The 18,500-nt window shown below is 31.9% G+C and overlaps 2 protein-coding genes across 3 annotated transcripts; one reads left to right on the forward strand and one right to left on the reverse strand.

The window, feature by feature from the left end:
- Nucleotides 1-1,831: 1,831 nt before the first annotated feature.
- On the reverse strand, nt 1,832-4,790 carry LOC101205422 (dnaJ protein homolog). The gene is made up of 6 exons (XM_004139037.3): nt 4,471-4,790; nt 3,834-3,996; nt 3,197-3,335; nt 2,829-3,105; nt 2,539-2,737; nt 1,832-2,397 (listed from the first exon to the last, which is right to left on the reverse strand). Exons 1-6 carry the CDS (start codon nt 4,618-4,620, stop codon nt 2,084-2,086), a joined length of 1,242 nt encoding a protein of 413 aa, XP_004139085.1. The 5' UTR covers nt 4,621-4,790; the 3' UTR covers nt 1,832-2,083.
- An 8,267-nt stretch (nt 4,791-13,057) lies between these two features.
- Nucleotides 13,058-14,341, forward strand: LOC101222553 (23 kDa jasmonate-induced protein). Of its 2 annotated transcripts, none has more exons than XM_031880185.1 (3): nt 13,058-13,118; nt 13,233-13,702; nt 13,847-14,341. In XM_031880185.1, the coding sequence occupies exons 2-3, from the start codon at nt 13,247-13,249 to the stop codon at nt 14,027-14,029; spliced, it is 639 nt and encodes a 212-aa protein (XP_031736045.1). In that variant the 5' UTR covers nt 13,058-13,118; nt 13,233-13,246; the 3' UTR covers nt 14,030-14,341. The 2 variants fall into 2 exon arrangements, with proteins under 2 accessions (XP_031736045.1, XP_004139150.3); XM_004139102.3 differs by having other exon boundaries at nt 13,076-13,113.
- Nucleotides 14,342-18,500: the final 4,159 nt, after the last annotated feature.

The raw sequence follows: 18,500 nt of genomic DNA on the forward strand, positions 1-18,500 counted from the left end.
TTTAGAAGAAAGTTGATATATTCTATCATGTGAGGTAATTACTCTAAATACTCAAGCACTAGGGTGAGTAAATTTGTTTTAAGGAGACAACGTAAATTCGTTGGACTCATATTTATATTTATGTATGATTTTCTGTTCATTGTGATAATAATTTTCATAACAGTTTGATAATCTATATAAAAACCATTGTGTAGTATTTTTATACATGATCGTTTAAATTTGAGAAGTCAAATCTAAACGATTTTAAAAAAAATTCTTTTGGGGTTTAAATTTGGCTATACAATATTTCAATGATTTTTTTTCATTGATCTTTTATATTTATCACACGATCTAAACAACTAAATAATAATTTGATTTTTTTATAAAAAGAATACCAAATACGGTTTTAAAAAAATAAAAGAAAATTGCAGAAGAAGAGAAAAAAACAATGTATAGAAGAAAAAATTTGCAGAAAAGGAGAAGAAAGACGATGAAAATAAAGAATACGATCGATCATAAAGAAGGATGAATAAAAGACAAGAATAAATCAAGAAGAAGATGAATAAATTGAAAAGAAGAGGAAGAATCAAAATTGAAAAATCGTTATAAACTAATAAGGGTAAATATGAAATTCTAAAAAAAAATAATCAGTCTTAATGGAATTTTCTTAAATTGTTCAATGGACCATAAATATTTTACTGATTTATTATATTTATGAAAATTAACCTAATATAAATGTATATATAATATAAAGGTTAATTTTAATAAATATAACAAAAATACAAAATATTTACAACTCACCTAATAAAATGAAAATGGTCATTTTATTAAAATTTTCGGGTTTGCCCTACCTTTTCATGTCTTTTTTTTTCTCTTCCTCAAGAGATTTTTTTGTTCTTTTCGTCTTTTTCTCTTCCGGTTTTCTTTTATTTTTTTTTAAATTGTTAGTATATTAAATATAAAAGTTATCTTCCAATTTTCTTTTATTTTTTAAAAACTGCTATTTGATTCAAGATGGTATTTTAAATATAAAAAATCTATAATTTTTATTTACTTTTTATTTTTTGAAAACCTTTATTTGGTTGTTCAAAATATAAAAGATCATGAAAAAACCGATCATGTTTCAAAAATTAGTTTGAGTAGCCAAATTTAAACTACCAAATTTGTTCCAAAAAGAATAATCAAATATAAACAACCATTTTTAATTTCCCAAATAAAAACGAATAATAAAAACAATTATTTTTTAAAAACGAATAACCAAAACAATTATTTTTCATTGTATCGTGGGGTCGGTTCATATAAATATTGTCACTTATATTTTTTGAAAGACCACTAATATATAAATATGAAGAAGATAATTGCATCAAACGACAAAAATATGTTTTAAAAAGTTTATTACACCAATAAAAATATTTAATACACCCATTTTTATACTATGAATATGACAAAAATAGTAAAATCAATTATAAATCGACTATAATCACTTCTAAATTAAATTTGTAAGTAAAGTAACAAATTTAGAAAATATTGTTACCTAAACTTTTTGCAAAAGCTCCATAAATATATATAAATGTTGGATTATTATATAATATTTAATTAATTAATTCGATTTGGTTTGAATCAAAATTTTCAAATCCAAACCCAAACCATATAATACAGATGGAGTAATCCAAGTTGTCATATCCAACAAACAGAACACTAATCAGACTCTATCAAAGCAAACGTAACCCAACTAAATGAGCAAGCATTACATAGCTCTAACTAAATGAACACGTATGCTAAAAAAAAATAGATGACAACACAAAAAAACATCGATCTATATATTTGAGGACAGCAAAAATAAGAAGGCATAAACGAGACAACCGTCAGCTGGATTTTAGAACTTCATAATAAAATAGCAGTGCTCACAGATCAGAACGAGATTGATTTTATATATTGTATCAGTAGGTAACGGCCCATCGGAATATGAATAATTCCAAATGCCACCCATCAAAAACGGCCACATTAACAAGATTCGCAGTTCATCAACCACTAATCCCCAAACAAACAAACCTAACAACATATTGACTATACTCACTTCTGGTTAATTCCAGCTCATTGAGGATCACTGCTGGGCACACTGCACTCTCTGCGCCCCACCGTGCATGTCTTCATCTTCCTCATATGCCTCAGCTTGTTGCTTCCGCCGCATCTCCTCTTCAATGTTGACATCATGCATTGATGTCTCCTCGCACTCGTCAAGCTCCATGTCGGTCAGTTGGGATGACGGTTTTGATGGTAAGACAGCTTCCAGAGCTTTGATCTGCTCTGGGCTTAGGGAATCAGGGAAGTCCACACTGAAATGGATGTAGAGCTTCCCTTTCATGAATGGTCTCTGGTACACTGGCATTCCCTCGTCGTTAATGGCCTTGAACGAATCTGAAGTTCCATACAAAAATAGAGTTCGTAAAACTCAGCAGGGGAAAGAGGAAATTAGATTTCAAAGTACTTACATTGATTGGTTTTAATATCGCCAGATTAAAAGCTGAGGCGGATAAATTAGAACAGATTCAAGCTTACCAGGCTTTACAACTTCTCCAGGATTTGTTTTGATGAGAAGCTGTCTGCCATCCAGGTGAGTGAGAGCAAACTGGAAGCCACAGAGAGCTTCAGTGAGTGACAAAGTGTGCTCCACGAATAAGTCTTCACCCTTTCTCTTGAATTTTGGATGCTCCTTCTGCTGAAGGACAAAAACTATATCTCCAGTGACAGTATCAGGCTGTACAAAAATCAGAAACACAACAAATAAGTGCCAAAATAATTTAAAAGGAACATAGAAAAGTACCACTGAAGATTCATTCATAACATACAGCTTCATCTGCTTCTCCTGGGAATGTAATTTTCTGTCCATTCTGCATACCCTTCTCCACAATAACTTCCAGAACCTTCTTCTCTTGAACAACTTTCTCACCCTTGCATTGAGAACACCGGTCCTTGTCACTGATTGTTTCTCCAGTGCCCTTGCATTCATTGCAAGGGTGCTGCATCTGCTGGATCATCGATGGACCTAGGTGCCTAATTGTGACCTTCATTCCAGTTCCTTGGCAGCCAGAGCAGCTCATTGAAGCACCTGACTTTGATCCTTTACTGAAACACAACCATCGAGAAACATCAACACCCAAGGCATAAATCTACATAAAAAGAATGCAACAGAAACAGGCATAGAAACAGGGCTAACCCATTGCATTTCGAGCAGATTACATTACGCGACAGAGAAAGTTTCTTGGAAGTTCCAAGGTAAAGATCCTCAAGTGAGACCTTAAGGGGATGTACCACATCTTCTCCCCTTCTCTGTCGTCGGCCTCTACTGCTACCACCTGCATAAAAACAATGAGACTTGTGATTTTTTCTACTATAAGATGGTATCAGAGTGCTTCATTCTTTGCATTATGTTCATGACCAAGTTCATCAATTCTTTCCACCCAAAACAAGTGAAAAGTGAATACAGTTAAACATAAATTTTCCATTTGAATTCTAGGAGTATAGTATCTCCAAACATCTCAAGCTTAGGCCACCAAGCTAGACCTAACAATGAACATATTTAGAAGAGATTCTGAAATCATTAAATTACTTTTGTCATGTTCTGCTCACCTCCCAAACATGCCTTTTATCCTTCAGAATCAATTTACTATTTTTATTTTACACTTTTAAGCATGTTTTCATACTACCATATTTTAGAGTCATCACGAACCTGAAAAAAGTGATTAATGCTACTCCAAAATTACTCTCAATCATGCCTTCAATATTTATACTACAATGATTATGGCAAGAATAAAACCAAAGTACAAGAAAATGTTCATAATCGTAACACTCACCTCCAAAGGGACTTCCACCAAAGAAGGATTGGAAAATATCGAAGGGGTCATGACCACCTCCACCACCCATTCCTTCCTTAAGTGCGTCCTCACCATACTGATCGTAGATCTCGCGCTTCTCAGGATCGCTAAGAACCTCATAAGCCTGAGCCAATTCTTTAAACTGAAATAACAAAGTCATTATCATCAGCATATGCGCAAAGCATCACATCAAAATCCAAGGTTGTATGTATGAAACTTAAAGCACCAAAAAACAAAAACCTAGACCCACAAGCCAAATTGCCTTACAAGTGTACAATAGATTAAAAAACATAAATATCACTAGATTCTGAGTTCTGCCCAGTTCACAGCCTCACAGGAAACGATGCTAGATAGAGAAAAAAGCTTACAAAGCGGGAAATTACAAAATCCATGTAAAATTTAATAATTTCCAGACGATTGAGTTTCCTGTAATATCAACACTAGAACCATAATCCACAAAGAAAAGAAAACGAACCACCGAAAGAAGCAAAATATGGACATCATTATTCATTAAAATCTTCAACAGAATTCAAAATCAGATTCAACAGAAACTGAAAGCAGAGAGACAATTCAAACAAAAACAAAAAAAAAACAAAAAAAAATGAAATCATGTTACCTTCTCCGGATCACCACCCTTGTCAGGATGATTCTTGATAGCAGCCTTTTTGTAAGCCTTCTTCAAATCATCCTGCGACGCGTTCTTGGAGACTCCAAGGATCTCATAGTACCGCGTGCTGTCGCTCTTCTTCGGAGCTCTCCCGAACATCTTCGCTTCCGATTCTTAAGACAATTGAAATCTTTATTCTTCAAATCGATGGAAAGTGGGAACCCCAATTTCGTGGAATCAAAGTTTGAGAAATGAAAGGAAGGTTATGGACACGTAATGCAAAATTCTTTACAGTTTTTCCTTCTTATGCTAAACGACTTTGCTAGGGACTTGAGTTTATATAGAACCAAAGAGCTTATCAAAAGGACGGCTGAGATTTAATTGCTAACGTGTGTGCGTCTTGTGAAGAAGAGTCTAGAATTCCGTCTCTTAGCTATGTTCGTTCGTCGAATCATGTTAACCGTTGGATGCTACCACTCCATGGGAGATGTTCTAGATGCTTCTTTTGTCTAAAGGTTTTTTGGTTTCATTAAACAATCAAATGAAAATATCGAGATCTTAAGAACATTTTTTAAAAAAAGAATTATAGAGGTTGATGTAAGGTGTTGCATTTAAATTGACTATTTTTAAAGGTTTTTATAAAATAAAATGTTTAGATGGATACCGAAATATAGTTGTGTGAGCGGAAGCGAAGTTAGATCAAAAAGTAATTATACAATAATATAAAGAAGTTTAGAAATATTTTGAAGTAAAATAATTGGATGGTGTTTGAGAAAACTCATTGTTGAATAACAAATTTTTTAGCACTAATTGTCACGTCCTTACCAAATTAACTATAAAAAAAATACAAATAATTAAATTTAAGATTAAAAGTTGACATGTGTCCCAAATTGGAATATATAAATTAGAGTGATCATTTTTAGGAGTCAATTTTTTTTTGACAAAATCTCTACCGAACTGACAAAATTGCCACTGAAACGACTATAGTTGGTTAAGTAAATGTTCAAACCGACTTCGACATCGATTAGTAAGGGTCAGTCGATTGATCATTTTTTGTCGTGTTCGTCGGCCGTGTTAGGTCAATTTAACACTTATAAAGACTTTTTGAAAATTTTTAATTTGAAACTTTCTGAAACCAACCACAACTCACCCATCTCGTTTTCAATCTACCTACTTTGGTTTGGTTGCTCGCCTAGTTTTTCGGTCTATCATGCTCACCCTTAATATAAATTGGCTAATTCTGATGATGAAACGTGTTTTCATCAAGACAGTTGAGTTAAGTTAATTATTTTGGTCTAATAAAGTAGGACTAAAGTTCATGAACCAACTAGGTCCAAACCCATAAAAGCCCACTGAAAACTATATAAATAGAGGAGTTCTCTTTAAGGTAATTGTAATAGATAGTCGTTTGAGGAATAAAAGGATATAATATTTAAAAAATTACAAATATAGCAAAACTATCATTGATAGACTTGTATCATTGATAGACTAGTATGTTCTATCAGTGATAGACCAATATTTACAACATAGTCTATCGGTGATAGACTTGTATCATTGATAGAATTTGATAAATTTTGCTATATTTGCAAATTTTTTAAAAAGTCGCTATATACTTAATTATTTTGAATCTAATAGCTAAATTTACGACTATATCTTCTCTTTATTGGTGGGACATAAATTTTTTAGTCCATAATGTCTAGAGAGAATTATCTCAAGAAGCAGAACTCTCCTAAGTTAAAGAATAACATAATCTTGATCCATAAATGATCTTTTAAGGGGATTGTGTTTCTTTCGCTCGACCTTCCTTCAAAACTTAATTAGGTTTCTTGATAGGAAAAAAGAGTTACTTGAATGATTCAAAATTAATTTATTAGAGAATAAAATATTTGAATGAATTTAAATATTAATTTAATGTGAATTGGCTTCATATTAAAACAGAGGTTGAGATAAATTTATATTTGAAAATAATTCAAATTTGGAATAAATTAAATATAAGATATTTAATTTAAAAATTAATTAGTTAGAGAATGAATTAGTAGTTTAGTTTAGTTTTATTTAATTAAATTAAAATTATAGGTTAGGTGAGAGATATTCATTTAAGTATATAATTTAATTAATTATTAAATAAATAAATTATTTATTTTAATATTATCATTAAATTATTAGGGAAAGTGGGTGGTTTTTCCACATTCACGTTTCCATACATGTACGACAATATGCACAAAGTTTTTTTTTCCGATAATTTACTTGTTGGTAGAAAAAATGTGGATTTAGGAGAGAGTGTGTTATGTAGTACTAGTGAGATCAATGCTTGTTGAGAGTCGATCTCATGCAACCTAGCCTACAGCTTGTCGTAATTGATTAACTTCACTTAGCAACTTGGAAAATAGTGTTTTGCCTATGTTGGTGTATTGTATGTGTATACTTGATTCCTCATGATGTGTCATTGATTCAGGACCATTGCATGCAAAATGCTTCTCCGAAGTCTTTTCATCATGTGAGAGGACATGATTATCGCATGCAAAATGCTCCAAATATCCTTACCACATACTTCTAAGTCTTCGTTCTACAAGTTTTCCTATTTCTTGTCCAAGTATAAGTGAAACAATAGATTTTTTTGGATGATCCAAAGTTGACATAGTGAATTGATATCAAAACTTAGTTCTAGGGTCTACTTATCAATTAGGCGATGATATACAAGAACTCTATACAATATGAAAGAATGTAAGGTAAACTAATTCTGCTTATGTAAACCTAGAGAATCTGTAAAGATAGTTTAATGAGATGGTTGAGGCAGTAAAAGCATGAATGAATTAAGTTGCATTAAATAAGGGGATGAAGGAATGTCTAGTGCTCTTAGGCGATTAAACTATATAGAAATCTTGATGCGATAAAGCTTACTTACCTAGTTTATGATTAAGACGTGCTCCTCTCGGAATCATTAAACGCCACACTGGATCTCCTTCTGGGATCCAAATGACTAAATCTAACTAAACAAGGTATATTTAGAAGTGTTCACTTATAAAACTTATAGAGCTTTGCATTTAAGAGCAGCAACATCTGAGCGCCTAATGTCCACGCTTGTTCTTCTATCAGGATACAAAATGATGGAAGTCATCTCGTTAAGGTGAAGTTTGTCTCCAAACTCCTCTTTGCGCGTGTTAACCATGTTCTTGGTACTTTTCCTTTTCGGTAGTTGGCGATATGTACTAGCCAAGTGATGAAAATAGCTCAGTTAATGGGATAAGAATTATAAGCTAAACTTCTTATCAAGACATTATCACAAACCTAAACTACTATTAATACAAGGAGAAATGAACAGTTAAGACATGGATGGATTGAACAATGTAGAAATATATACATTGTATTAAAGAATGTAGGTCTTTGATGCACACCCCTTTTCGGATCATCTACTCTCAATCCAAGAGACAACATGAAGTCAATTGATATCATTCCCCTTCTGAATAACACCACTTGACCCTAACTTCTGAACCTTTTGTAATGCTAAGCAACTTGAGTAAATTAAAAACTTATGCAGTAGATACTACGATAAACACACTTGAAACAAACTCCTTTACATTAATTCAAAATAAATTTAGGTTAAACGTCATTTCTTTACAAACAACACATTAACTCAAAACAAATATTTTAACTAATCAAACCCGAAACAAAACTTATATACATGACATATATAGATCTAGAACTGACCATAACAACAAAACTATAAACAAGATTTGCACAGCAGACTTGGAGACAACGGTCAGGCTCTTGGATCACGATCTCTACCTAGACAGTGGGAAAACATGTTGGAAAGGGTGAGCTAAAATGTCCAGTGTATGACGATTTTGTAAAACATACTTTTAAAACAAATACATTTTAATCTTTTACATGAATCATTCATAATGCTTGACATAAGAATAAAATCTTAAGAACTTCCTTGTGCTAAACTATTTCTATTTTTCAAGTACTCTTTTATCTCTTTATATTTTATACTCAGGACACTCGATCACGATAGTAACTAGCTCATCCTACCGTGCTTGATTTAATAATTTCAGTTAGAATAATAGAGCACCTTTGGTCATACCATTCTGCCAAAGGTGTTCTACTATCTTGAGCATGTTAGCAGTACTCAATGATCACAACTAACTATAAGAATTGAGACCATATTTCTCAACTAAAAGTCTGTTTGCCCTTTAGTACTGATAAAAGCTATCATTGATAGCCATTATCAATGATATCATATTTTTCGAATTAAAAGTTATCATTGATAGCATCTATCAGTGATAACACTAAAAACCAGTTATCAATTGTTATCACTTAAAACCAGTTATCAATACTAGCTTTCAATTTTAGAAAATCAAGAAAAAGAGTTCGTAATGGTAACAAGTTATCACTGATAGTCGCTATCAATAATAACAACTAATAGTAGCTATCGGTGATATTCACTAATTGCATATGACTATTAGTGATAGCTTTCAATGTGAAAAAATCGAGAAGAAGTTTGAAAAATAATCCCTTCTCAAACTAAAAGTTTTTATGATAGCATATATGATAACGTGTATAAACACCTGCTATTATACCCTATTGTATTAGAATAATCAGGTCAAACGCATAAGAAGAGGATCAAAGTGTGTGACTCACACTATAAATTCATAAATATTTAGAAATACAACTTACATAAGTGTCTTGCCTATTTTACGCAATTATCATGTTTAAACGCAGGATAAGTGAAAAAGAAGTAAGGAGCAAATTACATAGGACATCTCGCGAAGAGGTTATGCGATGGAAACTTACTTGGTGATTAACAACCCCCAAGCGAGGAAATGGGTCATCACATGAGGAAAACTTACTAAAAGACAAGAATGGGAGTTGGAGTGATGTGACTTTAATGGACCAGAGTCAGCATTAACATGCTCAGGGGAATAGAAGTTGTTCGCTGAAAAGTGGCCTATATAAGCACTTCATCTTCACCAAGAAAGAGAGGCCTGAATGTGCCAATTTAGAGAGCTTGTAGCTGGTGTAGAGAAGAAAGTTATTCCTTTCTGTCTCCTAACTTGTAACAATGATTCATTTCTCTATCTCCCATTCAACTTTATATTCTTTATATTTTAAGTTTTACATATTGTATATTGGCCTATGACCTACATTCTTTGTATTTCTTTAAACATGCATAACTTCTCAACCCAACATTCTTATACTTTCCATTAGTTAACGTGTTATTTATAGCTTGGGTAGATGATAAGTTCTTGATAAGGAGAGTTACTTATAAGTTGTATGGCGTTAATTGAGCTAATTTTATTGTCGAGCCAGCGTTAGTTGCCAACTATCTAGAAGGGAAAGTAGCTAGAACCTAATTAACATGCGCGAGGAGGAGTTCCATATCATTTCTAACATTTGTGTCCTGAAAAGAGAACAAGTGTGGACAATGATACTGAGAGGTAACAGTCCTTAATCGTAGAATCTTATATGGGTTATAAGTAGGGCATTTCTAAATATAACTCACGAAGCCACACTTCATCATATAGATCTCCAAAAGTGACCATGTGTGACATATAATAACTTCGAGAGAAGCATGACCTAATCATAAATATGGTTAGTGTGTTACATCAATCAAGACTATCAAATTACTTATTCACATGATAATACGTACACATTCCTTCCTTCATTTCTTTGAGACAAGTTAGTTTGCATCATCATACCTTCTTCTTAACCTCGCTTTACAAACTCTCGCTGTGTAGTTAGCAATTCTTACATTTATTATTCTTTAATTCTTTCAATCCGCCTAATTGATGAGTAACTCCCTAGAATTAATGTCTTGAAATAATTTCCTATGTTCGACCCTGGATCACCTAGGTAAACCTACTATTTCGCTTGCACTTGGGCAAGTTGTAGGAAAACTTGTACTCAACAATGATTTAGGTATTATGCGATAAAGAGGTACATAGTGAGTAGTTTGTATGCTATGATCATGATCCATGACTTATCGCCTAGAATTAAGTATGCAACACAAAAAGATATGGTGAGCACATTACGCGCAATGACCCTACTTACTGACGTATTGCAGCTACACTATACACATGGAAAATTATTAAGTCCAAACCCTACACAAATAATATATCACAAATAACAGCTATCAGTGATAGTTGCTATCTTTAATAGATTCTATCAGTGATAACTTTTAGTACGAGAAATTCGACAATAATTGCCTAAAATATTGATTGCACGTGGGTATTTTAATATTTTTCTATTTTTTGTGCTATATATGCAATTATTTTTTTCTTGTGTTATATATATGTTACTATTTTAGGTTTTTTTTTTTGCCATTTATCCAACTAACCCTTAGAAATATACATACTTTTCCTAATAATTTATATTATTGTTGCGGCCTTCTTTAATGTTGGAATTGGTTTTTTGAATCTCGTTTATCTCATGGTTTGTAGTTTTGGCAACATAGATTATTTATCTAAAAAATCAGAGGTATTTTATTTGATATTTATATAGCGTTCATTCAATCCAATAAACCAAGGTTCAAAGTTATATGGTGTTACTTAAATAGTATATGGTAAAGATACAAGTGATTCTATGTTCAGGTTATAACCTAAAATGTCTATAGTAAATGGATAAAGATTAGGTGTCTTATCCTGATAATTTGCAGATACAACTCACACTTTATCATTGTTACATGAGACGTAAGTGTACTTACAAAACAATATAAACCATATTGTTCATGTGAAGACATGTAAGTGAATCTAACTTGTATAAAGGAGTTGATATATGCATAGACCAGACCGCAAAATAATTGGTTTCTCTTTATAACACCATACTTAAAGTAGCAAATATTTCACCGTGATAACCATTATTGGAGACTTGATCACCTTAATCATGAATGAGTTGTGAACTCCTATTTATTATGACGGTTCTTTGATTTGTATGAGTGAGAATGATCGTGATAGCAGACTCAACAAACCTACCATTTTAGAGATTTATCGGAGTAAGGAGTTAGGAATAGAGCTACATAAGATGAAATTCGCTCATTTTTGTTTGTTGAGAAAGTAGATAAATTGCTCCCTTAATAGTTTATTTTGAATCTTAAACAATTAGGTTACAACCTCTTTTTGGGCCCTATAGGTGTTAGGTTATAGTTGGAATATAGACTATTTGTTCATTGAGAAATTAGTAGGAAGTTAGACGATGAAACTACATGAGTAAAACAATCATTTAACCCAACTATAGTTATGAGTAATTTGTGAAGCGTAAACTTACTATTGATTGGTTATGTTCATGTATAAAAAAATATATCTACAATGATTCTACCACCTCTGAAATCAAAGAGAACATTGAAGAAGATCACATCATATTGTATCTTTGTAAATAGAGGAGCCTGAGTAAGTTTATTACGAAAAATGAGCTTGTTAATTTGTGACGAACAAAACGAAAATGCGTAAAATTAGAAATCTACAAAGTCAGGTTTCACTCACCCCTTTCCCCTTCTTCACTAAAGCACATGCCTAGGGTCATTAATGTGTTTATCCTTTGCTAAACCATGTTTAGTTTCCTATTTTTATATTATATAACAATTACATGCTCTTGTAGAAATTTGAATATATATCCAAACACAACATCAACCATTCTAATTTTAAAACTTCTCATTCCAATAAACCATTCTAAATGCTAGAATACATTTTTTCTCATGCTAAATTTAATAATTTATTTTCCACTCCAAATAACAACACCCTTTCCCTCTCCAACAAAGTGTAAAATAAAAATTGAGTGCAGTATTATCTCACCCCCATCTTGCCCACTTCTCAATGTAAATTTGTTAACAAATTTTGATAATTAATTTTGTAGCATTTATCAATACCAATTTTGAATTTTCTATTCCCTAAACTCGAATGGATCGTAAATTTAGTTGGGGTTTAAAAAGTGAGTGAGACAGTAACCCACCTTTTATTATAAACTAAATTGAAGTGGAAAATGTGGTGTGAAACAATAATACGCCATGTCTTATTATAGATATAGTTGGAGTGAAATAATAATTCATCCTATTCTAGTTCTTATACAAAATTTAGATTTGTTTAAGATGGTTGCCAATCTCCTTCCAGAAATATACTGTGAAATTAGATAAATTAGTGCAATTGGATAACAATTTTGAATTTCTTTTGTTATATATATATTTTGATTGATAGCTTAAAATTCAAACTAAATTTCATAAACTAAAAACGAAGTAACATTTGAATAAGGTAGTAAAGAAGGAAGCAATTTTCTATTAACTAAAGCAACCCATTTTGTTTAACAAGGTTGCAAGATGAACTTTGGGATATGCCATTTTTCTGTTTAGAAAAGGACTTAACCTTTTTGTTGTGGGAAATATTTGTTCTAATTAAGAAGCTGATCTTAAAACAACAATTACATTTTTGTTTGGTAAATGGTATTGAAAGTTAGATAATTTTTTTAAAAATAATTTTGAAAACTGTAATATTAGAAAGAAAAAAGAAAAGTTTGGCCCCAAGCCCCACCCTTTTTAATCTTTATTTCATCTTTCTTCTTTTATTCTTCAATCACTTTTTGAACACTATAAATATGTGACAGTAACAATGAAAAATCACAAAAAAGAGAAAGAAAGAAAGAAAGAAAACCTATTCTAATCTGAGGGTAATGTATGATTTAGAAACTTCCTTTTCTCTTTCCTTTCCTTTATGTACATCTCTTAGATCAATGTTTTTTTTTTCAATTCTAATTGAATTAGCTGCCATTTTTTTTTTCTATTTCAGAAGTATATTTAAGGATGGCAGACAATGTTTTTGGCAATCCAATCACGAACAGTACTCTGCAGGCCATGCCTGATTATGAAGGAAAAGTAATAACGCGTCGAGATAGAGCATACGTGGCACTTAATATGAAGAACGCTCAAGGTAAAGATAAAGATGCCCAAGATTATGTAGAAAAATTGAGAGAAGAATGGGGAAGCGGAGTTGCTACTCTTTGCTTAATTTACAATGCTACTGGTGATACCATAAAATTCGTTTGTGAATATAGTTGGCATGGTCATATTGGGCCTAGTCCTTATCCAAGTGAGATTGAAAATGGTCAGTGGGGTGCATTTCTTCATGTCAAAACTGCTGTCGTACCATCAGGCTCTGCTGCCTCTTGTGTATATCGTGGTCAAAATAACAATGGTCAACTATGTGATTGGATGGTAGCATGGTCTAACCCATATCATCGATTGTTTGCAGACAACAAGGTCAGCTAATTTTTTTCTAACCCTATTCTTAGAATGGTCTATACCATAGTTGCAAAAATTTTATACTATCGTGTTTAAATTTACATAACATACGCAGATATATATGTATTTTTTACTGCTAAATATATTTGTTCATCTATATAGGCATATACTGAGATTCGTGAACAGGGACATTATGAAGCGCCGCATGACTATTGGGAATATATCTTCAGCTTATTAAATGACCTTAGTCATAGAGACAAGTGGAACGGATGTCTATCAAACGTGTCTACAGGAAGTGATACAAATCCATTATGTGTGGGAATCTTCACTCTCACATACCCTTGAGAGATTTCTGATCATTGTCGTTAATAAGATGCTCATTGTGTAACACTAAACCTACAACTATCACCATAAATAATGGCCCTTAAACCCTAGATTAATAAATCTAGTACTACCCATGAATAATCCCCTTGGAGCCCTTTACCTTGAAGATGTGTGCATGTTAAATTATCTTCTATAGCCTACCTACCCATGAATAATGGTTCCTTGGAGCCTTTACCTGCTTCAAGATGTGTGAACTTAAATATTATATATGTGTTATATGGCTTTCTACTTTTTACTTTGATGGAAATAAAACTTTTAAATTTAGCTCAATAACCAAATCAAAATATAGAGTATGTTTGACCTGTGATAGGAAATTAAATAAACATTCATTACATGAAAAAAAATGTTATATTTTGTGTTGTCTATCCATTGGGTAAAACTTTTGGGTGTCCACTTTAGAATTTTAAAACTCAAGTTTGATGATGTAATAAGAAATACTGGATAGAATATATAGTGAAAAAAGTGGTTAAAATACTCTATTTCGTAGTCTTTTATTCTTTGGAAACGGAAACAAGTCTGGAAGAAGGTGTTTGGTCCCTTCCCTTGGCATAAGCTGAGTTTGGCATTTGATGTCAAACCTATGTTTGACCCATGATCTATCCGCTTTAACATGTAGAATAATTGAAGGTTTTTTTTCTTGGAAATTGAAATGGATAACCATTTCAACAATAATAATTAAGGATATAGCAAAATTTTAAAAAAAATTGTAAATATAGCAAAACTATCATTGATAGACTTGTATCGTTGATACACTTCGTATGGTCTATCAGTGATAGACCAATATTTGCAACATGGTCTATCGTTGATAGACTTATATCATTGATAAAATTTGACAAATTTTGCTATACTTGCAATTTTTTTAAAATGTTGCTGTATACTTAATTATTTTGAATCTAATTGCTAAATTTGCAGCTACTTTTTTTTTATATTATTATTATTGTTTTAGTTCTCAAATTTAACAAGTGCTTTCATTTCCATTTTAAATTATTACTATAATTTTTGGATGACATGTCAAATAAATTAAAGGTTAAAATAATTTAAGTTGGTTTAAATAAAAAAGTTTAAAAATTTATTTATAATTTTATGTAATAAATAAGATTTTTTAGTCAAAATAGTTTGAGTAATTTCTTATTGTTTTAAGCGAATAAATATAGAATTTCTTTATATGTATATATATAATGTAAATAATTTTGAAGAAAAATAAGTGAACACATTAAAACTTTTCTTTTCGTGTTCGTTTTATCATTTTTTGTATATGAAAAATATTAATCTTTTTTCTTTGGTAAAACTTGAAGAAAATAAATGGCAAAAGTTTAAAATTTTGAATATATTTGACATATAATTAAATATACATTTTTTATTTTGTTTTCTTTGGTCACTTTAACTAGAAAACTTAGGACTTATTTGGATTTTTAAACTCTTTTGATAAAAGCAGTTTAAGTTTAAATATTACATTGCAGCTCCATCATAGAAAGACAACCATAACTATCGCTAAATTTACTTTACCTTCGCTTTTGCATAACCTTTTTGTTATGCTTATTTTGAAACCTAGCTATTAGATGTATTTTAATGTTTTGCTTAACTGAAACTTTTGTAAACTCCATCCGGTTACATAATTTGTTATATTTTATGAATAGTTTGTAATATTTCTAATTAGAGTACCATTCATATTAATGCAACTGTAATCAAAATTATTGTTATTGAATGTTAAACTTTTTTGTTTTTACATTATTGTCATGAAAATCAACAAGTCAAGAAATTGAATTATATGTACAAAATATTAAAAAAATCAATTAAATATTTTGTACATAATAAATTTAGCTTGTACACTTGACAAAAAAAAAAAAAAAAAAGGATTAGCTAAGCGTAGGAATTAAAAACCAGCACCCCAAACACAAGCATTAGAAATTAAGATTATCAATTCCTGCGCCCCAAACACGGACATCTACAATTCTCAGGCATCAGAACCTCATCAAATAAGTCCACAGTCCTTTAATTCTCAGACATTTGATTTCGAACATGCACATCAAACGTCCCCTGAAGGGGCAAGGAGGTACACACCACAAAAATGTGAAAAAAAAAAACTTTAAATAACTAAAGTTTCGCGGTCCATTTTTTGTTGTTAAAAGTCAACTTATAGCAACACTTTAAAACACATATTGCACAATATCAATATTAACAATAAAATTTAGCTCCCAACATTACTACAATAGTTTGTGACGTATACACCGACAACAATGGGACATTTAGATCGATGAGTGATTTAGTAGGGATTATAATAGTCTGAGTATTATAGTAATTTGAGTATTATAGTAGTTTGGGAATTATATTAGTCTGCGTTTGGAGTGTATACTATTATAGTCTGTGTTTGGGGTGTAAACTATGATAGCCTGTGTTTGGGGTGTAAACTATGATAGTCTGTGTTAATATTAGCTATGTTTGAAGTGCAGATTATTATAATATGAATTTTTTACTACATTTTTTTTTATTTATATACTGTACATGAAATACACAATTTTCTCAAATTGATTTTATTAAATCTTTTTAATTATGATATTCATTTAATAAATTTGCCTCAATCTTGATTTTCCACTACTATTTTTCAACATATTTACTGTACATGAAATACACATTTTTCATAAATTATTTTTATTATTTTTTAAAATTATGATATTCATTTAATAAATTTAGCCTCAATCTTGATTTTTCGCTACTCTTTTTTCGTTTGCATGCATATATATGGTACATCAAATAAAAAAATTCTTCAAATATTTTTATTTAATCTTGTTAATTGGGATGCTTATTTCATAAATTTAGCCTCAATTTTAATTTTTCCAAAAAACTATTATAAAAAGTGTATAAAGTTTTTTAAAAATATATTTCTCTTTTTCTCTCTTCTATTTTGGAAAAAAAAATTGCTTCTAAGTGATGATCAAGGAAGAAAAAGTTGAGAAAATTGACTAAGTGTCCAAAGAAAGGAAGAGTTGGGCATTGAGAGGTTAGGTTGAGAACCTCTAAGTTATGCGTTTAGGGCTTATGCTAAGCGGCCAAAATCATGGAAAACAACCTCTAAGACAAGCTAGTCCTTTTGGATGGCTTGGCAAACATGGACTTGCTAGGCGAGAAGAATGATTTAGAGGTTAGCATTAGCATGAGTATGATGGCTAGGTGAGAAGAACTAAGCATTGTGTTTGGCGAGATGACTTGTGAGGTTAGCAGCGACAAGTTAAGCAGTCAAGCCTACGCATGGAAAGGCTTGGTTGCGTGAAGACTTCAGTTATAAAGGTAATCATGTGTTAGGTGAGAAAGGCTATAGAGGTTAGGTGAGAAAGGCTATAGAGGTTAGTAGGTGAGCAACAAGGTAATGGTAAGGCTAGACGTTTAAGGATGTCATGCAAGAAAGCCATGGAGGTTAGCTTAGCGTTTTGGACAACTACGTGGCTGATTAAGAGCATTCGGTTCAAAGCTAATCCAGGTATCTTAATTAAATTACATGCATTTTTGCAGCTAATGTGAAGGTAGATTAAAATTAAGAGGTGTAATAAGAAGATTATGAGGTGGATTAAGCGAGTAGGATGTGTCAATTATTCACTTTCATGCAAGGCTTCACTATAAATGGGCAACCCCGCTCAATGAGTTCTGACAATTCACTCATGTCATTTTTCTCAAATGACACCTAAAAGTTTCAAAATTGTGTCTTCATTTCTCTCAAATGACACCTAAAAGTTTCAAAATTGTGTCTAGTTTATTGAAGAGGGATGCTTAGAAATTTAAAGGAAGGAAGGTTGGCGTTTTGGTCAAAAGTAGGCGAGAAGGTCATTTTGAAAGAGAGACTAAGCAAGGAGCGGTTCCAAAAGGCTACAGAGCTCTTCTTTTTTATTTTGATTTTGATATTTTGAGGTGAGAAATTTAAGAACGTTTAGAAAAGCTTTGGAGCATAATGTTTTGTCAAAAAAGTTATGAATTTTAGGTTATGATTTTTCAAAGTCGGATCATGTTTTCTGGGCAAAAATGAAATTCTGGACAGTAGGATAGTGTCATGCATGTTTAGGCGAGATGGGAGTGGTTTTATTTAATATAAGTTATTTTGGGATTATTTTGATAAACATGATAAGGCCATGGCATAGCCGAGCGGCAAGGCAATGCACTCCAACTGCACACATGACCTTTAGAGAAAAGGTTAGTGTGCAGGATGTGCACACAGACAACGCGCATAAAGCACAGGTTGGCCGCACTAGGTTTGCGGTCAAGATAGGCGCAACATCCCTCACTGTGAGGTTAGCACACGGTGCACACCTCACCTCAGCGAGGTTAACACAGGGCAAGGCCCCCAGGCCATGCGCACGGGCCAAGCCCCAACCACCATGTTAGTGAGCGTCGAAAAGCTATTATTGGGTTGTTTTGGACTACTTTGATATATTTAGAGATTTTA

The sequence above is a fragment of the Cucumis sativus genome, chromosome 1, assembly GCF_000004075.3.
Source record: "Cucumis sativus cultivar 9930 chromosome 1, Cucumber_9930_V3, whole genome shotgun sequence".
Taxonomy (NCBI): domain Eukaryota; kingdom Viridiplantae; phylum Streptophyta; class Magnoliopsida; order Cucurbitales; family Cucurbitaceae; genus Cucumis; species Cucumis sativus.